At 39.9% G+C, this 22,597-nt stretch overlaps 2 protein-coding genes across 3 annotated transcripts; both read left to right on the top strand.

Moving 5' to 3' along the window:
* The first annotated feature begins 12 nt into the window (after positions 1-12).
* prpf18 (PRP18 pre-mRNA processing factor 18 homolog (yeast)) lies at positions 13-7,147 on the top strand. Of its 2 annotated transcripts, XM_039809651.1 has the most exons (11): positions 13-196; positions 1,263-1,340; positions 1,568-1,594; positions 3,003-3,104; positions 3,199-3,312; positions 3,978-4,124; positions 4,317-4,385; positions 4,657-4,797; positions 4,887-4,958; positions 5,051-5,206; positions 6,373-7,147. In XM_039809651.1, exons 1-11 carry the CDS (start codon positions 131-133, stop codon positions 6,451-6,453), a joined length of 1,053 nt encoding a protein of 350 aa, XP_039665585.1. In that variant the 5' UTR covers positions 13-130; the 3' UTR covers positions 6,454-7,147. The 2 variants fall into 2 exon arrangements, with proteins under 2 accessions (XP_039665585.1, XP_039665586.1); XM_039809652.1 differs by lacking the exon at positions 1,568-1,594.
* A 3,960-nt stretch (positions 7,148-11,107) lies between these two features.
* Positions 11,108-21,389, top strand: si:dkey-234i14.6. The gene is made up of 5 exons (XM_039809916.1): positions 11,108-12,005; positions 14,568-14,744; positions 17,750-17,959; positions 18,998-19,211; positions 19,947-21,389. Exons 1-5 carry the CDS (start codon positions 11,520-11,522, stop codon positions 20,123-20,125), a joined length of 1,266 nt encoding a protein of 421 aa, XP_039665850.1. The 5' UTR covers positions 11,108-11,519; the 3' UTR covers positions 20,126-21,389.
* Positions 21,390-22,597: the final 1,208 nt, after the last annotated feature.

Here is a 22,597-nt window from a genome sequence, read left to right as displayed (position 1 = left end):
GGTCGGTTTAAGTTAACTTCCGGTTTAAGTGTCAAGTGGTAGCTAGCTAGTTTAGCGTTGTTGCGAAAGTCTTAGCTAGCTACATGTGTGGTTATTTGTTGAAATAAACGAATAACGACCACAATTGAAAATGGATACACTGAAAGCTGAGATCTTAAGGAAAAGAAAACTCATCGAAGACAAACAGCTTGTTGATGTGAGTAAAGTTAGCTAGCTAGCTGATGGAGTTGCTTGTTTTTGTTAGCTTAGCTTGCCCTGTTGCTAAAAGGTTTACTAGCGTTAACGTTAACTTAGCTAACGTTAGCTAGCTAACTCATTTCGGTTAACGCTGCCTTTCCATAATCATCGATGTTTTTACAAGTAACGTTATTGATAGACGTAACGTTGATGATACAGTACTGAACTCCACATACAGTAACGTACAGTAAATAGCTAATGTTAATGTTAAACACAGTGAGACTAATAGTAACAGTTAACGTTGGGATAAGGTAAACACATAGCTAGCTAGCTAACGTTAGCAAATACGTAACGTTAACTGCTTGATATGTTTTAATATTCATCTTAAACTGAAGACAAAATGATTATAACTGTTTTACTGTTAACCCTACATTTTGAATTAACTTTAGCCTTGATTGCCTGCTGAAGGAACACTGGGATTAAATCCCAAAACTATAACTTTACGCCACACACAAGTTTATAATGCATTCAGTTTCAGTGTAATGGAAAGATTGGGATAACGTTAGGAATGCTGATAGCCTCATTTGACTGCGTGTTTTATTGTTCTTTAATACAGATAAAATGTCAATGTCTCTTGTTTTCATTATACCGTTTTACTTATGTTATTCCTTATATTGGACCGTTACCTGTAACATATAATATCATGGCAGCTTCTCTTTAGTCTGTGACACCTCTTACCTGTGTTCACATTCAGTCAGAGGTAAACTTAAAAATTGCTTTGTTGAAAAGAATGAGTTTTATTATTTAAAATGCTGTAGAGTATGCTGTCACATTCATTCCAAAACAGAGGAAAAAAAGAATAGTTCCATAGCTATTTTGTGTTAAAGATTTACACACTGCAATGTCACAGTATAAGAGAAGGAAACGGTTAGCATATGGCATCTTTGTTGTAAGATGGTTACTATGTTATGCTACTCTAGGCTTCGCCACAAGCATAATAAATAATATATATAATAATATTTTCATTGCGTTGTACCTTGAGTTGGATTAGAAATGTAACAAGTCAACTATCTTTCTGCTTTCAGGGCTCCAAAAAATTCTTCAAAAGGTCTGATCTTGCACGCATGGAACAAGAAGACTACTTCATAAGATGTGGATACAAGGTTGCTGTCAAGATCACACTCTTTCTCTTACTCTCTCACATACACACACACGCATATAATCACTGCATTTCTTCAGGTTTGATCTCATATTTAGTATGACACTCTTAATAATGTAGTATAACTTTTTGCCAGGAAACAAAATAAGGTCAGGCTTTGATGCTCAGGTGTATATTAGTGTTTGTGTTTGCTGTTTTCTCCCAACCCGCCTCTGCTGCCTGCATCTGTAGGTACAGAGAGAGACTCCTGAGAGCCAGGTATGGGATTTGCACAGTGATAGTAGCTGACAGGATGCATGATAAAAGGATAAAACACACTGTGTCCCAAAGGCTTCCGCTTCCTTGACACCCTTTCTGAAAGTTCACTCTCTAAAGCCAGTGAGGATAAAAGCAGAAATGGTGGAAACATGGTGGAGATAACTATATTTTCCAGTGCGGGTTGTTAGAAATAACCCCATGAGGACTTTGGGTTTTGGTGGAAGATAATTGATTCAACGTCAAACAACTCAATAAATCTGTGAACGTAAACTAATGTGATATCAGGCCTATGGCCTTTTCTTTTATTACATAGTACAAACAAGTACTTTCATGAATAAATAGCCAATTACAGAAATTAATTTGAAAATAAGAATTTATTTAAATTCACCTACATTATATTTGTGTTTGCTAAACTACATAGCACTTCCAATTCACCACCTTTGTCAATATATATGCTTTTAACAATTTATTTTTATATGCAGCAACCACTATGACAACTAGGCTATATGCTGGACCAGTTATCTGTTACAAACTATTTAAAAACTCGGCAACAATCACTTGTCAGAAAGCAAGGGAACAAGGAAAGGAATCCACAAAGTCAAAGTGGGACACAGACATGGTGTGAATTTCAGCATGGGATATTGAAATGAAATAAAAGATAGCTGCACTTCTTATTTTGCACATAATCTGTGACATCTTTAATATTTAGACCAACTATGCTATATCTGTTTTGTAAATACATTTATATAAGGTTTTGCATTTCCTTGTAACAGTTGCTCTGTGGAAAACTGCATTCATGTTCTACTTTGTGCAAGGCTTAAAATGTCAAACATATAGCTATGCTTTTGCAGTGTACTGTGTTTATTTGAGCAAGGGCCATTGTTTGTTGGGAGGCTTTTTGTTTTTAATTTATGTTTGTCCTTTTAGATTGTGCCCTTAAACCACAATCTAAGAGTGCTGGGATGCATGTGCCCATTAAAGCATGATCTGGTAGCATACTGTTTCCTTTTTTGCCGAAAAAAAAAGACTGAATATTTTTTGCCCTTGATTAGACTTTAGCTGGCACAGCCAGCATTCAAATAACACAAATTGAAATGAGATGAATGTAATATTCAAAATGCTTGCTTTTATTGGTAAATTATTAGGTGTCTTGTCTTTATAGAAGAGCTGCAGGTAAGCTAGGGATTTGAGTGTGTGCAATCCAATGCATCATAGTAAAAACACATCCTCTTCATTCCTGAGGTCTCATCTCATGAAGACATTGCAGATACTTTTCACAAATCCCAGTTGTATTTGTTTCATTTGCATTGGCCCTGAAAGAGCAGTCATTTGATGTTATCAAATTCTATACCTTCAATAATCCCTTCAATAGTGAGTATTTTTCTGTTCCTTCCATGTTGTCCGGAAGATTGATAAGAAAGAAGATGATGAGCCATCCACCTCAGCTAATCCAGTGTTAGAACTGGAACTAACAGAAGAGAAGCTGCCAATGACACTGTCGCGACAGGAAGTGAGTCAATATAAAATATTAACGGTTCCCTTAAAGTAATTTTTCTTTCCATATTAAAAGTTAATGTGTCTTTTGCATCGCTGTGTTTATATAGGTAATTCGCCGGCTTAGGGAACGAGGGGAACCAATCCGACTGTTTGGAGAGTCCGATTATGATGCCTTCCAGAGACTCAGGAAGATTGAGATTCTGACCCCGGAAGTAAACAAGGTAGGCCTGAGTGTGTCTTGGAGTAAGACACATCATGCAGTAAAGATATGCTTTTTCAAGTCCACCCTATCTAGGAAATCAAATCCCACAGTAACCCCTACATTGAAAAAGTTGCATGTCATAACTATTTCAATGTCTGGACTTTCAAAATAGATTTTTGTTTTTTGTTTTTTATGTGATTGTTTTATTAGTTTTATTGTCCTAAGTTTATAGCACAGTATCCAGGGTACAAGCGGCCAAAATGGGTTTCCTCAGGAGAGTGGCTGGCGTCTCCCTTAGAGATAGGGTGAGAAGCTCAGTCATTTGTGAGGAGCTCGGAGTAGAGCCGCTGCTCCTTTGCGTCGAAAGGAGCCAGTTGAGGTGGTTCAGGCATCTGGTAAGGATGCCCCCTGGGCGCCTCCCTAGGGAAGTGTTCCAGGCATGTCCAGCTGGGAGGGGGCCTTGGGGAAGACCCAGGACTAGGTGGAGGGATGATATCTCCAACCTGGCCTGGGAACGCCTCGGGATCCCCCAGTCGGAGCTGGTTAATGTGGCTCGGGAAAGGGAAGTTTGGGGTCCCCTGCTGGAGCTGCTCCCCCCCCCTGCGACCCGACACCGGATAAGCGGATGAAGATGGATGGATGGATATCCTGAGTGACACAGTTTAACACTGCCTCTGTGTCTAGGGCTTGAGGAATGACCTAAAAGCAGCCATGGACAAGATTGATCAGCAGTACCTAAATGAGATTGTTGGAGGAACAGAGCCAGGAGAAGTGGACACACAGCACGACCTGAAAGTCCATGAAGAAAACACCACTATAGAAGAGTTGGAGGTACATTACATAGTTAACATTGCGTAGTTAAGTCTTTTTTTCTGTTGGAACAAGTTATGAGCAATTTATCAATAACTATTTACTCATTTTAATGTCACAAGCTGAGGTTTGCAATATTTATTTTAGTTCTGTGTTCTTAAGTAAATTAAGCCCATGATTCAGTTAGTGTCTGATACTGAAACTCTCCTTCAGGTTCTTGGTAAAACCCTAGGCACAGGAGATGATGATGGAGACCAGGAGCTTATCGACAAATTTTTGAGGGTAAGGCAAAAAAGTCATGCTCTACCTTTGATCTAGAGGGAGCTGTTGGATAAAACAAGTTTTACACTAACTGTGACTGCTATTCATGTTTTGAGTGTTGATTTGCATTGTTGTTCAATGGTTGAAGAAATGTTATTTTCATGATGGGATGTTTTTTGTGATATGTTTTAACGCTACCATGTAAGAACAAATAATCGTAATCTTTCTCTCACCATTTCCATTCTTGTTAATATTTTGTCAATGGCCTCATTTCCTTCCTGTTGTATACCAGTTTCTTCTTGGTGTTTGGGCCAAAGATCTGAACAGCCGAGAGGACCACGTGAAGCGAAGTGTTCAGGGCAAGCTGGCCAGCGCAACTCACTCACAGACTGAGTCTTACCTCAAACCTCTCTTCAGGAAGCTCAGGAAGAAGGTAACATTTTATGGAGAGAGTAAAACAAGCTGCAAGGATGTTGTTTATATTTTTTCTAATAGTTATAATGTCTCTATTATTTCTGTCAGAGTTTACCAGCTGACATCAAAGAGTCAATCACGGACATAATTAAGTTCATGTTGGAGAGAGAGTATGTCAAGGTATGTCATCATCTGTATAAGTGATTTTGACCATGTTAGCCCCTTTTTATTAATTTTCAAATGTTATCAACTTTATCCAACTTTTTGTCCAGGCAAATGATGCCTACCTGCAGATGGCCATTGGTAATGCTCCGTGGCCTATCGGTGTGACCATGGTGGGTATCCACGCCCGTACTGGGCGAGAAAAGATCTTCTCCAAGCATGTGGCCCATGTGCTCAACGATGAGACACAGAGAAAATACATCCAGGTGAGACCCTGAGATTATCCCCTACATATATACACATTATTACCTTGACCAATCAGGAATTTATCATTTTCACTTTTTAGAGTAAACCCATGTCTGGTTGAATGACATGTCAACATTTCACGGTTAAATGCAATGCCATATTTAGGCTTAATTACCATACAATTTTTTGAATATTTTTTATTCCCCTTGTTATTTTGATTACTTAAATAAAAATTTTTTTTTTAGACCCAACATTTCTATGCTTTCTGTGGAAGTGTTCTATTACTAAAATCAGAAAGATGCATATTGACTCTTCATATAGGCATACAGTGACATAATTGGGATTAGAGCCCGACCGATAAAGGATTTTTAAGGCCGATATCGATACAAATATTTGGTGTTTTAAAAATCCGATAGTTCCCTAACATTAGTTATTTGTAGTTATTTATGAGTCCTCACTAAAATAATATGATAATGCAGTTTAAAAATAAACTTGTTTGTTTTATTTTCACAAAAGAACAGAAGAACATGAAAATATATTAAAGTTCTGATAAATAAAATGTATAAAAATACAAACTTAAGATATGAAACTTAAAGGGTTAAACACCAGTGTGCAACGCCAACGCTCATAACATGGTTGAAGGGTGTTTCGTCCGTTAGGTTAGATATTTGAAATTGAAATATTCATTTATCTGCCATTATAAATGCCGATACCGATAGTTTGGAAAATGCCTAATATCGGCCGATAGTATCGGTGCGCCGATATATCGGTCAAGCTCTAATTGGGATGACTGGGGTTCATGAGGGACACTTCCTATGCTGAAACCTGCTAACACGGTAAATATTTTGCATGTAGGGTATGCAAATATTGCTGCGTTATTCTTCTCAGTGTAGAGTCACCACTCCTGTATAAATTGGCATTTGTGGGATGTTAATGTCAGTTAAACAGACTGCTGAGCTTTTATAGAGGAGGTCAAAGTTGAGGTTATTGGCTGGTCATATACAATAGTTATTTAAAGTCATCACATTATATCATAATCATCATCACAACACATTAACGAAATGTTAATGTGTCTAAAAAAGCTTAATATGCTGCTAGGCTATTTGAGAAATAAATACACCGGGTGGGATATAATTGACCTGCAAACTTAATTGCCTTGTTTTTTTATTATTTTTTTGTTCTACAGGGACTGAAGAGGCTAATGACTATCTGCCAGAAACACTTCACGACTGTGCCATCAAAGTGTGTGGAGTACAACGCTCTTTAACTTGTGACTTCAGCTTAATTTAGGCTAAAGCTGTCAGGTCAGTTGTATCACAATCCGAAATGGGATTTTTTTCACAGCAGCTCAGTTATAGGTTCTGGCATGACTGGTTGTCAAAGTCATGTATATCAAGGGCCTTCAAGTACATCTGCATTTTGTCGGGGATAACAGTTTGAGAAAAATCATTATTTAAACGGAATTTGGGTGAGTCAGACCTTTTTGTATACAGTCAGAATTTTGCTCACTTATAAGTGAAAATTTAAAGAGTAGACTTGTCTTTGTGAACTACTGGGAAAAATGATGCACTTGTTATGCCAATAATAGTCACATGACTTCAGTCCTACTTAAGAACATGTTCATGGATGCTCTGAGGAGTTCCATCCCATTCTTGCAGAAAAAAAGCCTTCACTTTTCTTTTCTTTTTTTACTACTCTTGTTCTGTTAATATTGGCTTTCACAAGTTTTTCAAAGATTTATTGTCATGATGTGGGAAACAAAGTGTCATTTACCTAGGAAGATCCAGTAATGTAAGTTTTATTACACCTGAGACATGACAGTTATTAACTCCTTATTGACGTGCTAAAATCAAAGACGATTCTGTTCTATGTGCATGTTTGAGTTTTAGCAGATTATTAAACTAATAAATGTGTCCCTGTACTATCTTAGTAAGAAAATAAAGTGTTGCCTTGTTACAACAGCTGCCAGGATCGTTAGTTGTTATGCAGTGTGAGAACTTAATTTTCCTTCTTTAAGATATGTTTTGTTCTGTTATTGTCGAGATTTGCTTTCTTGTCTTCTGCAGCCGGTCTGCTGAATGGGACTATTTTTAGTCACAGTGTCTTTTTTTTTTTTGGTCATTAAACAATGTGTCTGCTGGGAAACAGTTCAGAATAAAGGGCTCTCTGTAAATGTGCCATGACATGCTTCAGTAAAATGTTGGATTGATTGATTCATTAGGAATGAACTAGTCAGATGAAAATAGGCAATTAAGGAATGGGTGTGCTCTTCTGGACAGCAAAATAAACAAAAAGCCCAGATTTGCACCAACTGATTGCTGATGGAAACCATCCAGTAGTTTGCTAAGATGGTAACATCCAGCATCACACGCTGACCTTATTACACTGAGTAACCATGGTGATCTGATCTGTTCCTTGTGGTCATAGTGTGTGTGCTCGGCTCCACGTACCCACGTCACTGTTTCATTCTGTCAGCTCTGAACGCCTCACAACTTGAGACTCAGCTTGACAGTTGGCAGTGCAAATACTGTAAATTAATGCTGGGTTTTCCTCTGACTAAATTTCCTAGCACCAATATCGTAACATCAAAGGAAAAAAAATTTTTTTTTTTTTTTTTTTTTAAAAATTTTAATAAAAAAAAAAAAAACCCAGCTTCTTGAGATAAACTGAGCTAAATATTTTGACTTTTGTCCAGGCAAATGTGTTGTATCACTGTCAGCTGCACTGTTTGTTTAGCCAAGGTCTTGAAATGATGGTCCAGTGGAAAGTATTTTCAGTTCATTGTAAATTAACCAGAAACCTCTGCGTGTTGTATCTGTCGGTTTGTGAGTTCTGTCAGATCCCGCGCCAGTGCTATTCCACCAGAAAGGACATTCTCAATTTTACTTTAGAGATTAAAGCTTTAGTGCATAACTTTTACATATTAGTGAACGTCAGTTACATTCAAGCCATTGCTAAATGAGTTGCTACAAAGCTAATTAGGCCAACAGCTCCACAAAACTCTCGCTGTATTTCTCAGTATGGCTGTGTTCATAAGATTGTGTCGTCCGGCGAAACTAGAGTGAAGATGATTACCTTTTCTGAAGAGTCCATGTTTTGTTTTAATCCTCCGTGTCCTCCTTGCCTTCTAGCAACTGCATGGAGGAGGGGTGGGGGCTGTGCGCGATCACAAGGCTTGCATCGTGTGGACGCACCAACAGCGTTGTTGTCATTACTTATAATTCCTCATCGGAGAGACGGAAAGTACGCACTATAGCTTTAAAAAGGACCTAAATTAAATGTCTAAACATAACAAAACTACGAGATTTACTTTGAGATCAAGTTAACAAGTTTAGTGAGACAGGCCATGAGAAACTCATTATGGTAGATGTCAGTCTGATCAGTCCAAAATACATACTGATGCAGTGGACAGTTAGGAAGACATGTCTAGCTTAGAACAAGCACAGTGGGGAGGGAATTGTGCAGGAAAAGCTGTTTAGGGTCAGCGAGGGAATAAATGGCTCGCTGAGAAGGAAACGGGACTTAAAAGGCATTGCATTTTGGATACACTGCAGTTTTTGGTTGTTTATGGCTGTAACAAGTTTGCCGTTACAGTATGTGTAACGCTACATGTTCTTGCCCCAGACATTGATGCATTTTGCAACAAAACAAAATGAATCTTAAAAAAAAACATGGTGATCTGATTCATGTACTGTAAGTCCCTTAATTGTCCGCTTCATTTCACTTCAACTTGTCCACACTATTCAAAGATGTTGTAATGACTGCAAACAAATAGATGGCCTCATCCCATTCCCTTGGCACTGACCCTGTATGTAAATATGCTGATTTAATACGGCCTGAACTCCCTGACAACAGTGAGGGTTTGTATTTCTTATGTGGGGGCCAAATTAGTGTTTTTTTCTTTTCTTTTCTTCTAATGACCTCAGATCTATGCATGGCCCTATTACTGGCTGTATGATGTGGGAAAGCTGATTAAAAACCTGCTCTCTGTGCACCTTTTGTTCAGGCGTGTCAGAGGACGTGTGAGGGATCCACTCAGTGTCATTAACACATTGAAATCACCAGGCTTCGTTTAAGGATTATCTCCATCGCCTCTGTGTAACTGCATATATTAGCATGCCGATGTGAAAATCAAAGCAAGAGTGCAGCTTAATTGTTTTCTAGTGTATTACTCTCCGATCCTCCTCTTCCTCACTGCTTTCCACTCCTTCTGCCCGTCTGTCCACAATGAGGTTTAGAGCCTTCAGCCATTCTGCTCCTCGCCTTTGGAACGCCCTCGCGCTATCCATCCGTACCATAGAGTCTCTACCCACATTTAAAACCTCCCTCAAAACCCACCTTTTTTCTATCTCAATCTTTTAAATATGTGTTTTAATTATATTTGCCTTTTTTAACTGTATTTTTGCTTGTTTTAACTGTAAGGTGACTTTGAGTGCTATGAAAGGTGCCCATAAATAAAATGTATTATTTATTATTATTCTTCATCATGTAAGGAAGACCTGGTGAGGTAGGTGAGATACTCTCCACGAATTTCAATTTATGTAAAAAATCTACCCATAAACATGTAGAAACGTAAATGTTCATGTACTATGTTCTTAGAACCCTGTGCGTTTAATTTATTTTTAGCAAGCCGCCCTAATTCTGCATTAAAATCAAAACATTATTTCAGTTTTATAGAGTGATCATCAGTGCACCATTATGGAATATTTCAGCTTATCCTTTTGTTTCCAGGTGACAACTCTCCATTCATATCCTGGGAAATGCCTTGTCCCTGGTTGCTAGTGGGTCTTAACTGTAAATAGAGCTTCGTTTCTCTTTTCATCTGGCCTTGCTGGACAGTATGATCTTTGCCAGGCACCTGCAGAGAAACCAATTACTGCTGGAGTATGTGGATTGTATGTGTGTTTGTCTTTCTCCTCCCACATTCTCTCTGGATCTTGCCCTTTTCTTTCATAGTCAAAGATGCTGAGACAAATGTGATCCTCCCTGTCAGTCTCCTGTGGAGGCTTTGGCTTATATCAGGAGTCACTTAGGTAAATTGATGTCATTACCACCTTCTAAGTGCAAATTTTGCAAATTTTATAAGCAGGGCTCAAATGGGGTCAGAGCATTATTTAAAATGCTAAACCTTTTGATCAATGTGATGCATTGGGGTCATTCAAGGGTGGCAGCTAAGAGGAGAAAAATAATGGGGAAATTCGATGATGGAATATGGCAATGAATGCGGTTCTTTGGTAACACAATATTCACATTTTATTCAGCTTTTTTATTTATTTCTCTGAGGCATATCAAGGTTCAAGGTAGAATGTATTGTAATGATCATAATACACACTGCATATCCAGTAATTCAGTTTATACAATATAAGAACCGATCAAATAAAAACTGTGCTGTCACACATAAAGGTGTGCCTCATTTCATCAAAAACAATAAAAAGCTAATGGATAAAAAAATATAAGGGTGAAGCGAAGGGAACCTATACAACCTTGCATAGAGGTCTGGTCTGACATTTTCATATAAACTGGCCTCGAGGAGCAATTTCTATAGTGAAGTATGTTCGAGTCTACTGCTTCCTTTAGTTCAGAAAGGACAATACGTGAACAGGAAAAGAGGAAAGAAAGGGAAACAGAAGTAAAAATTGAAACCACACACAACACCGGTACAGGAGAGATTGCAGAGGATGTGAATCTATCTACAAGCAGACCTCTGGCTTTTTTCTTAATCTCAAATCACATTCCTAAGGGAACATTGTTGTTGGAAAATAGGAGTAGATGTCTCTACACTTTGTAATCAGTCCTTTGTAATCAGTCCTTTGTGTGTCTGTGTGTCTGTGTGTCTGTGTGTGTGTACGCGCGCGCAACAGTAAATCAATAGTTTCTCAGAGTAAAACCAAAGCACATTGTCCTGCCCCTGCAGTGTGCTGTTAAGCAGCTATTAGATTTTAGGAAGGGACGATCAAATGCCTACAACTAGTTTTCCATTGACTTTACGAGGTCCTGCTTCTTGCAGAAATATGACGATATAAACATTTACGCGAATAATGCTGATACAAAAAAGCTCATTTTGCGCTAAGCTCTCCCGACACACCGTCCTTCAGGAGAGAGAGAGAGAGAGAGAGAGAGAGAGAGCTGCTTGCTGCAACAACTCAACTTGCAGCTGAGGGAGCGGAGAGGACGCATGTGGCAAGTCTCGGCTGGTTGGTTTGGCTGTGTGCACGGATGTAAAGCCGGCTGCTCTCTTTCGGTGAATGCATGGATGATGAGAGGACGTTCAGCTAATTGATAAGGGAGGATACAGCTGCTGGCATACGTTACAATATAATTCCTGCGTGCGATATGGACGGGTTGCAGGCAGAAAATGCTGGAGTTGGCGGCATCGGGGAAGACGCAGAGGAGAGGTATCGCGCTCTAGCCTATGACACTGCTCTGAGCACTTTGGTGGCAGTGGCCGTGTATGTGGTGGTGAAAGTGAGCCTGGACGGCATTAGACAGTGGCGGGCCAGGATCTCGGTGCTCATCGTGGGTTCGGGACCTGTGGGGCTGACGGCCGCGCTGGTCGCTGTCCGCTCCGGTAAGGTGCTGAAACTGACCGTGCTGGATGAGAGGTACCGGACTGCCTTGCTCTGCCGGCCCCAGCAGATTGCCCTGGATCCCCGGAGTGTGAAGTTTCTGCTGGGACTCGGGGTGGACTTTGATAACATGGAGGGCTGTTGGCACAACGAGCATTTCTTCACCAGAATAGGCGTGTTTCAGGAGTACCTGCTGAGCATCCTGGAGCAGAAGAAACAGAAGGTGGACGTCAAGGTGCAGCTGGGAACCAAGGTACAGCCTCCTCGCTGATTTTCACTTACTTATTATTAATCAGTCTGTTAGGCCTTCATGCTACAGTGGCACCTCAAGCTTTTAACAGTCTATAATAACAGGTAGGTTCCTACTCATGCTAGTCTGGCAACTAGGCTGTAAATCCTATCTTATACAACTTAAATTTCCTCTCATACAATTTGATCAATAATGCATAGAACCCTGATCTGAAAAATACAGTATGTGATGACTTTGTGGAAAGTAGAGAGAGACCAGTCACACTACCTCATTTTGTAATGACTTGCCTTCATAGTCTGTCAAAACCTGATCCTCCCTAAGTGGCAGCGGTCAAAGAAAAGAGGCTGGTGTGTGCCTTCACTTCAGCAGGGGTCTGATGGCTATCAGCAGTGATGGTAACAGAGATGTCTGTTCCTATGTCCAATCAGAAGCAGAACAAGACTGCTCTCTGATTTAATAGCTCATTCCTTCCCTTCCTGACATTTAAAGAGCCTTATGAGCCGGCTTTCCCTTAATTAATTGAAGCACCCTGAAACACAGGACATTTTTCTTACCAGACATAATTTTAGTCATTTGTCATTGTTAGTTGTAAATGTGTACTGCAGCAGACATCATCCTTACATCTGACTTTCTATAGATCCATTTCCTCATTTACACCAAACATACTGTAGATATACTACAATTCTCCCAAAGCTACTCATAGAACAACATTATAATATCAGACTGAAAGCGGCCTCATCAGTTGAAATAACGTGTTATGTAAGCTGACCCCAAACCTGAGGAGAATTAACGCTTGTTTTTAGGTCAGTTGAAAGCGAAAGTAGAATATAGTAAACACATTCCAATCCAAACATATCATGAAAATACAATGGATTTTAAAACGTAGCCTAATCCTATTTGGACTGCAAAGGATTTCATTACATATTTCTACAACAGATTTCTTTGAGGGTATTCCCGAGTCAAACACATATTAAATGAACTGTTGCTGTGTGTTCTGGCACGTGGCCACAAATTGTGATTAATACATTATGATTAAATCATGAATGTTATCCCTGTTTTATTAAAGAAGTTGCGTTTATTTGTATAGCTCTCACTGTGGGCTTCATAACACACACACACACACACACACACACACACACACACACACACACACACACACACACACACACACACACACACACACACACACACACACACACACACACCAACTTAGGACAAAGAAATAACCTACTAACACAAAAACCTTGGAGGGAAGCGAAGAGTGATCAGAGTGGGCAAACAGTTATGAAATGTTCAGTGAATATTTGTGTCATTGCTGGAAACCAGAGACACAATTTTATTACTGCTCTATTAAGGTTGGGTGAGCGTCACTGTGGATGTTGTGATCCCGGCTCTGGCCAGCAGCTTCTTTCCTCCTCAGCTACAATGTCATCTCTGTTAGCTGCTGCTGTCCTCCCTGCTATCCAGTGACTCACCAACCTTTGGAAGATGGGAGACAAGGTTAAAAGGGTCTTTGATTACAACAAACTTCAGTTTCATTTTGAGTCACTGCCAAGTTTGCCATTTCCTCTTTCTTAGACAGGACATTCACCCTCCTAGCCTGTCAGTGGTTTAAAGGTCTGAGAATGCAAAATGGATCTTTTAAGTTACCTGTTCTCTGCAGTCTAAATGGATTTAGCATACATCTCTTAGGCTCTGAGCAATTATAGCCCCTGTGAAGCCCTTTTATTCTCTCTTTCATCCTGTCAGTTTTTCCCCAGTCTTTGTCCTGCTCTGTCTCCTCCTCTGCACAGGCAAGTATCTGGTGTTTTACTGAGGGGCAGCAATGCACACACAGGCATAATAATAAATCTCTTTGAGAGATGCACTGTTGCCAAGACAAGCACAACCTCTGGAGCCCATTTTAATGGCTTGTAAGGGTATATTACAATATAACTCACCTGTTTCTCAGATTAATAGGCAGTGGAAGAGGGAGAAATCAAATATTTTGGTTAAGTAAAAGTTGTAATAATACAAATTGTAAGCAATAGGAACTTTAGAAGTATCAGCAATAAAATAGATTAAAAATAAAAGAAGTTATTTTCAGAATCTTTAAATATTGATGCTGTAAGAGCTGTAACAATGATCAGTTAGTCAATTGACTAAATTATTTGAGAACTGATTGATCCTTTAAATGGTTTCTTCCATTAAAAATGCCAAATATTACCTAGTTCCAGTTTTTCACTTGAGTGAGGATGTGTTGTTTTACTTGCTGCTAACTAAGTATACTATGTTGTTTTGTTCAATTATGACTTATTGTCTTAAAGGCTGTGTGGTGAAGACAGCCGTTTTCCACAATATGGACATAACTAACTAACTTAAAATTATCATTAGTTGCAGCCCTACATGTAAAACATATTTTAAAGTTGCTGTTGATCTAACTAGCCCTTGTCAGCATTGAAAAACATAAAATGTGCATATTTTATGCAAATCTTGAATATTTTACAAGTTAACCCTCATTTTACATTGAACTGTTCCAATGAACAGTTTTTTTATTTGTTTTCTGTTTAATTCTCGTTGTTTCAGTTTACGGAGGAATACCTGCGGCGGATCCCAAGGAATGAGTGGCCACGTGTGATTGTGGTGGCTGATGGGTCATGTGGCGACTCCTGCTCGGTGCTGGGCATCAGCTCTGACTACACTGTGGAGTCCTGCCATGCCTATGGAGCTAATGCAACTATAGAGAGATTAGACCAGAGACAGGTCAGGAGCCACACACACACACACACACACACAAACACACACACACACACACACACAATGTGTACACATGCATGGACAGATGCACTAATGGATGTATTCACTCATGTGCACACACTGAGGCAATAACAAACAGGTTGCTGTTTGTGTTAAGGATGAAGGCAGTAGAGACAGGATATTGCACGATATTACAGTTTATAGAAGGCAACTTTATTTGTCCTCATAAAGCTGAGTTGAACAAACAGTGATGTGGACCGGCCAATATCAGCTGAACACAATATCTGACTCTCATATTACCACCCAGATTACAGCCGACCGTTGCATCTCGTCACCATCAACATTGTCCCTAGTTTGAGTTACTCATTGAATTTGATAAGAGCAGCTGTTCTGATGGAGGTAGGTGGCAATTCATTACGCATCCCTGGCCAGACTCCTAATCTGTTCCCTGCCAGATGAATATGAATCAAGAAGTCAAACCATATTAGCTGCAATGTTTTTCATGTGTCAAAGGTCACTTGACATTATGTAAGCAGATGGTTCCTTGAATGATGACTCAGTGAGGTTACCAAGAGTCAGCCCATGAAATACTGAATAGATGAATATTGAACACTTCAACAGAGTAACATTTATTTTACTTTCTCTGACTGTGTTACATAAAATGCCAACACATCCTCATATCTAAACAACATTATAGGTTGATTTTCAAAGACTCCCCAAATGACACATATGATCGTTCTTCTAACTGCCACACGCTGGCGGGTTAATCATTTTACAGTTCTATTTAACAAAACAGGTGCAGTTTTAAACACGTAGTAAACATTATGAAACAGAACTAGTTTAGTTTAGGCAAGAAAAAGTACTTAGTAAGGTTAAGTAAAACATCAGGAATTGGCTTGAAATGAGTCACGTAAAACTACTAAAATGAGGACGTAGCGTTATGGGCTAGGATGGGCTGAAACGGCAGATTAAGAAATAAAGACAATGAGAAATGTGTAATATTTGGAATACTAGTGCAGTGCCCCTTGAAAATGTGCCTGTTTGGAACGGGCGATTGCTTTGCCTGTGGTATTGCTGCTTGTAGAATTCTTCAAAACCAAATTGTACCCCAAAATTACTTACAGAAGGACCCCAAACCACTTACTGTAATATGCAACTCCACTGTATAGCCTACTACTGATTTACAGTGTAGGCTACGTCTACATCAGAGGAAGACATTGTACTACTGTATTTACCTGACAGAGAACGGGGCAGATTCAGAATGTAATCACTAAATATCACAATGAAAAGGTGGAGTCATCAGACATTAGCGTCATGGACTCATAAAAGTGTGCTACCCACCCAGCCCGTTATGAGAGCTAATCAGCACATATCTGCGTTAATCTACCACCAGAACCGGATCGTGTGTGTGTGTGTGTGTGTGTGTGTGTGTGTGTGCGCGCACACAGAGAGAAGACAGAGAGACAGAGAGACAGAGAGAGACAGAGAGACAGAGAGACAGAGAGAGAGAGAGAGAGAGAGAGAGAGAGAGAGAGAGAGAGAGAGAGGGAGGGGGTATTTTGGCGACGGTAATGTTATTAGTGTTGTAAGTTAGCAGTAGACTTAATTAACCTGACCCAGTGTGAGTCTGATGAAAACTGATGTGTCTGCCCCGTTCAACTGTGAGATTTTCTCGCATTGCACAGGAATAATCTCCGAGATTACGTTATGTTCTGCCAGCTCACAGCAACTTGCGTCTGCGTGTGATGTGCAGGTTACCTTCCCCCCAAACACGGACACACATACAGTTATGTCTTGCTGCCACTTGTCTGTAGCTGGCTGTGTCAATGCTCCGCTGCTCTCTGTGTCTGGTCCTCAGGGTGAGAGGGGGAGTGGCCAGCATCTAGAGCGGCAAAAGCCAATGTGTGCTTCTTTTACTTATATATTTAATGATATATTTGGCATTTCTAATCCAAACAACGTCAAACTTGGCACTGCACTTACTGCCCGTGCCCGTATCAAGACACCTGTCAAGTTTGAAATCCATCGGACTAACGATTCGAGAGATATGCGCATAACACACAGACAGACAGACATACGTTCCTGCAATTTATAGATAGATGGTGCAGCACAGACAGCCAACCAGCCTTTGGGGCCTTATTCAGGCAGGTGTATTGTTCAGACAGACACAGAAATCACATCCCTGCTGGTCCACTGAGGTGGAGGCATTGAAAAGACAAACACATGCTTTTTACAGAAGTAGTCCGCTCCTTATCCTGCACAGATCGCCAGACATTTAGCCATTGTTGATAATCGTATTGTTCATAGAAATTGACTTGTGTAGAGGAAAGGTTTGCTCTTATGAATATATATAGAGTGACAATCTGTACAAAAGAGAGAATTAGTTTGGAGAAAAAAAATAAACAGGTTGAGGTAAAAAAAAGCTTCCAGCCTAGTATTGTCTAATATCTGAACACAAGCATAGTCTCCCTTGTTATTTTATGCCACCATAACCATTCATGTCACATTCCCTTTAGTGGCTGTTTATCTGCCTTTTATTGGCCCCTTTTCTCACTGGCTGTTTCCTGTAGTGATTGAATTTACCTCCCAGGATATGACCTGGTTGTCCCCACCATCTCTTCCATCCCCTCGCAGTCGCTGCTCTGTTCGCTCTCTCTCTCCCTTGGTTGTGCTAAATGCTGCCGGATCCCACTTGGCTGGTTTATGTCATTGAAAAGAAAATTGATAAATTCTTGCTTGAGGGAAAATGGAGAGTCACTACCACATTGAACCACTGAATAACAATCAAGCTATTCTTAATCATGAATAAACTCAAGTGACAACAGCCCCACATGCAGACATGGTTTATGTCTTTTCACCACATAAACATCACGTATGTTAAGAATTGGATTTACTAGTAAGCAGATATATTGTTAATGTCCAAATGATGATATCAAATATGACACTAAGCTCATTGCTATATCTGAAATGATTTGATCTCTTGTCCCCCTCTCTCTCTCCCTTAACTGCAGGTACCCACTCCTGAGATCCGTGCCCACAGCCTCTACTTCGACCTGTCCGCTTACGGAGTGGAGGCCCCCCGAGAGCACCGAAATGCCACGGCCAAACCTGGCTTCCACGTGAAGATCTATGGCACCTTCAGAAATCGCTACATGGCCCTCGCCTGCCCCGCCTCTGACACAAAGATGGTTCGCTTCCTCAGGCACACAGCCAACTCCTCTGTGAGAAGCCTCTTTTGATCAAATCTTTTTTTCTGAGCTTTGTTTACTACTTGTTATTGTTGACACTAGTTGTAAAGAATATGCAGCTGCATTTCCATGTTAATGCCAGGCAAAGACAGATAATAATAACTCTGGCCACAGCGCAGTGTTGCCTTCTCTAGCTACTTATTCCTCACCTTTTATTCAGCAAATGGCCTTAGTGCACTACTGTGAGAGTCCATTAGTGTCTGTATGTGGATGAATGTTTGTGAGTGTGTGTGTTTAAGTCTGTGGATGTATTTGAGTGTGTGTGTGTGTGTGTGTGTCTGTGTGTGTCTGTGTGTCTGTGTGTGAGTGCGTGCGTGCGTGCGTGCGTGTGTGTGTGGTTTTAAAGGCCATCTGTACCCTGCTGTTACACATCAGTGAATACATTGTTTGTTCCTGTGCTCAACAACAGACTGTGGATGCATTTACCACCGCTGGGCAATCAGTGTTTTATTTATTTTAGGTTTTCATGTCAGCTACTGCTCTGGTCATGCGTAGCCTGTAGCCGCAGTGTGTAGTCCACCCACAGGTAGCAAGACCATCCTTGGAGCGCTTGTTGCTATGTGGGTGGCCCTTCATATCCACTGTTACTTGGTAACAGATGACTGTGCAAGTATACGTAGAAGAAGAGCAGAGTTTAGCAGGGAGAAAGAGCAACAATGGTGGAGAGAGGCTTGTCACTCAATACCCATAATGACTGTGGAATCAATGAGAAGGAACACAGCAGCTTTTCTTCTTCAGTGTTCATGCGTCAACATAAAATGAGGCAACGCTTTAGTGAGTCACAGTTGCGTTGGTACAGATAGAAGAAAGGATGCAACGAAACCTGTTACTTCAGAAGTTTGACTTGTTCTTAACCTGCAGTAAACTGTTAAAAGACCAAGTTTGAATTAGGGCTGCAACTAATGATAATTGTCATTATTGATTAATTAATTACAAAAAGATGTGGTTAAAAGTTAGAGAAGTGGACCTTTGATGATGCTACAAATGATCTGTCTCTGTTTTGCTGACCAGATCATGAAGAACATTTTCCACCAATCCTTCAATGTCTATAAGACGGACATAGAGCCCCGCCTCAACGACGTGACGCTCCACCACATGCAGTGCAGCCGTCGTCTTTTTGAGATTCAGTTATCACACCGACGCATCAGTGCTGCCTACATAGAGGGGGACAATGTGGCGGTCACTGTGGAGGGGGAGGCGGCACGCGTCCTCAACTTCGACACAGGTACACATGTCGATTAAACACCAGTTATTGCATTGCTGAGAATAGGAAGGAATATTTGCCCTAAACACAGTACAAAATTCCAATATGTGCAATCTTTTCTATCCTCAAAGTATTTCTGAAGGTGAGAACATCAAGCAGGAAGCAGAGCCCTTTGAATAAATGAGACAAAGTGAGAAAGAGCAAGATGGGAATAAAAAGAGATGCAAGGACAGGATAAATTGTATTTTATGTGTGCAGTATGTGTGTGTGTGACTCATGGGTGCACTCAATGGTCTTTCAGCTGAAGCATATCTGGTTTTGTCTCCATGCTGCTCTATTTATGTGCCTCTGCTTTCTTTTCATTTAAAGCAACACCAAAGCACTTTTCCTCTTCGGTCCCCCTACAGGTTGGAAGCGGAATTGTACATTACCGCTGTCGTATGTCTCGTATGTCGTATGAACTACAGATCCGCTACCCGATCTGGCAAACTTGCATAGTGCGGTTATAGCTGATAGAGGGCCGCAATGCCAATGCAGAAGTGCCATTCACCCTGTTATGAGTTGATGAACCACTGAAACAATTTTGGAAACATTATTTTAAGGTGCAAAAGAATCTTTGGTGTTGCTTTAAGCCATACACTTTAGGGCTACAGTATTCTTCTTATCATTAGATAGATTTTATTTGACGCATGTATGATGTCTGTGATTTATATTTTCCCTGTCCTTTCCCTCTTCGTCCTCCTCTTCATCCTCCAGGTTGTGGGGTGAATTTAGGTATGCGGGGTCTGGAGTCCATGGGGACGTTCATTTACCGGACAGCCACCGCTGTGGACCAGAATGATATTCTAGAGGCACTGTCGGCTAAGATGCAACACTCAAGACAGGTGGCTGAGACCTTCAAGCTGACAGACCTGGCTCAATCAATGTATGAATGAAACACGATGCCGACCTGGTGAATGCATAATGCCACCGAGTGGAAAGTGGGGGTGGATTATTTGTTTTTACAATAAGAGCTGTGAACAGATGGATAATGGACGTAAACATGTAAGTCTTTGTGACATAGAGTGAGTGGATCTACAGTATTATATGGACGGAGCGAGAATAGCCAAGGCCACATTTTGTACAATAGCCTACTTTTGAAGCTGTTCTGATTTTCAGGTTGCAAAGCTTGTCAACAAACTGTGGCAGAAAGAGATATCATCTTTGACTGCTGCAATGAAACAATATGACTACAAAAGCACTGCACCTTGGATTTGGATTCCTCTATAAAGTGTGATAATGTAGAGGAAAGAAATCTAGCCTGAAGAGGTTAGGAGTAGTTGGAATAAATGAAAACTCTGATCCTTATTATTTTCATCACTATTGTCTTCTCCTGTTTTTGGGGGGGGAAAATTGACTGGATTTCCAAAGTCTAGCCAATTGTGCTCTCTGGACATCAATGGTGCTTGGGGAAATGAGCAAAGTGGAGAGAACTTAAGATGTGTATTGTGCCGTAGCAACATCAGCTAGAACTGAATAACGTATAAAACTGTCATTGTCCTTGTAGAATCAGATGAAACCCAAAGTGTAATTATCAAGCATTTGTCTTTGTTTTGTTTTTTTAATTGTTGTGGTAATTGTGGTGATCTAATGTATAGATTGGCTTATTTTGTGTGCTGCCTTGTAAATCAAGATTGTTGGTGTATTTCTAATCAGTCCCTCCAGGATTTCGTGACGTCGCGATCGCAACAATTCACGCAAATTCAACCAATCACCGTGAATTCGTTGTGACCCGCAATTTTGACCAATCACGCTACTTTACCACAAATTTGATCAAAAACCGGAGTTTCCCGCGACTTCAACCAATCACAGCAGTCCCACGTGCCAGACTTTGCGTCAGTATGTGACTCTGAGAGCCAATGACCAAGTGGGAGTGAGACGTAACACACGTACGTTGCCGAATTCATTTCCCTGTTTCCGATATGAAGACGAGATGTGTGTGATTCGAACATCTCACATTTACCAACAATACGTACAGCGAAAGACATTTCAGACCGTCCTGCCAACCTGTATACATATTAACATCAATGTACGCTGTAACGATTTTTAGCTGCTGCTGTGTATCAATTCTGTCTGCTCTCTGCAGCGGGCGGGGCTGCTGCTCAGTTGCGTGCACACAAACACACGGTGGATGCAGGAAAAACCGGAGATGAGACGTAGCCTACAGGATGACCTAAATTGAGGACAGCTACGCTCGTTATTGTAAGTGCAATGATAAGTTAAAGTCCAATAAGTAATGTTACTTTATCAAACCGTGTGAATGTGTGTCCCAGACCAGAATATGAAATTAACTGACAATGTAAAGAGAAACAAGCCACTGACACATATGTTCATATTTGATTAATTCAATAAATAATTATATTTTGTCTTAAATCCACCAGCCATTTTCATATTTTACCAACATTTGCAGCATCCTGTGCCTTTTTGGTAAGGTTTCTAGGAAAACTCAGTCCAGAGTAGTTTTATTCTCCCCAAAACATGGTTCCTTTGTATTTTTGAAGAAGTATACTAAAAAATAATCTCAACTTTTTTTTTGCAATTTTCTCTGTCTCTCGCAACTTCATTGCAACAAAAATACAGAAGACATTGCAACTTTTATCGCAATTTGTTACAAAAGCTCCTGAAAAAAATAAGACATTTTGGGCGGCAACAATCCTGGAGGGACTGGCTGCAACCAGACTATGGGCCACTATGTTTTATCAAAAATCATTTTGCTGGGGTTGTGTTACATTTTCACTTACCTTTTTGTATTTTGCTCCAGGTGAAGGGACTCAAGTATCATCCTTAAAAGTATGAATATTAAATCAGATGAAGCACAGTATCCCAGGTTGAACAGAAGTGCTCTTAATTGAATTAAAAAATGTAATAGATATTCAAATAGTATGTTTATAGTACATTTGTATTCTTTATGTGATTACTTAAAGTGCATTAAAGTTACATTCTCCTGCACTTTAACATAATACTCAAAAGTATACTTTAAATACTTGTATTATTATTATCTATTTTATCCTTAATTATGCTTTTAAGAAATACAATAAAACATAAGCATATTGCAACATTTTAGTGTATTTACCCAAAACATATTGCTTTCACTCTTACATATACTACCATTTAGTTTGACTTTGTGTCTTGTCAAATAATTGTTTTAAATATATTTATACAATTTATTGAATTTCTACCAAAACATGCTTTCATTTATTATGTAATGAAATTGTGCTTCAGGCTGCTTTTTTAAGCATATTTTAATATATTTTATTAAAGCACATTAATTTACATAAAGTTGAATACAGTATAGGTATAATTCATGCAAGTGCATTTTTACAATGTGCCTGCCTACTTCTAATGGATTATAATATACTGTAGTTGTG

Source organism: Perca fluviatilis, chromosome 8, assembly GCF_010015445.1.
Source record: "Perca fluviatilis chromosome 8, GENO_Pfluv_1.0, whole genome shotgun sequence".
Classification (NCBI taxonomy): Eukaryota; Metazoa; Chordata; class Actinopteri; order Perciformes; family Percidae; genus Perca; species Perca fluviatilis.
The sequence above is the reverse complement of the archived record's forward strand: the minus strand, read 5'-3'. Positions and strand labels throughout refer to the sequence as shown.

Excerpts from the sequence above, each read along its gene's own strand:
- prpf18 (XM_039809651.1), top strand. The coding sequence starts at position 131 with ATGGATACACTGAAAGCTGAGATCTTAAGGAAAAGAAAACTCATCGAA. Across the intron at positions 1,595-3,002 it reads GAGAGACTCCTGAGAGCCAG|ATTGATAAGAAAGAAGATGA; the intron begins GTATGGGATTTG and ends GTTGTCCGGAAG. Across the intron at positions 4,386-4,656 it reads TTATCGACAAATTTTTGAGG|TTTCTTCTTGGTGTTTGGGC; the intron begins GTAAGGCAAAAA and ends GTTGTATACCAG.
- si:dkey-234i14.6 (XM_039809916.1), top strand. The coding sequence starts at position 11,520 with ATGGACGGGTTGCAGGCAGAAAATGCTGGAGTTGGCGGCATCGGGGAA. Across the intron at positions 17,960-18,997 it reads GGCACACAGCCAACTCCTCT|ATCATGAAGAACATTTTCCA; the intron begins GTGAGAAGCCTC and ends TTTGCTGACCAG. Across the intron at positions 19,212-19,946 it reads CGTCCTCAACTTCGACACAG|GTTGTGGGGTGAATTTAGGT; the intron begins GTACACATGTCG and ends TTCATCCTCCAG.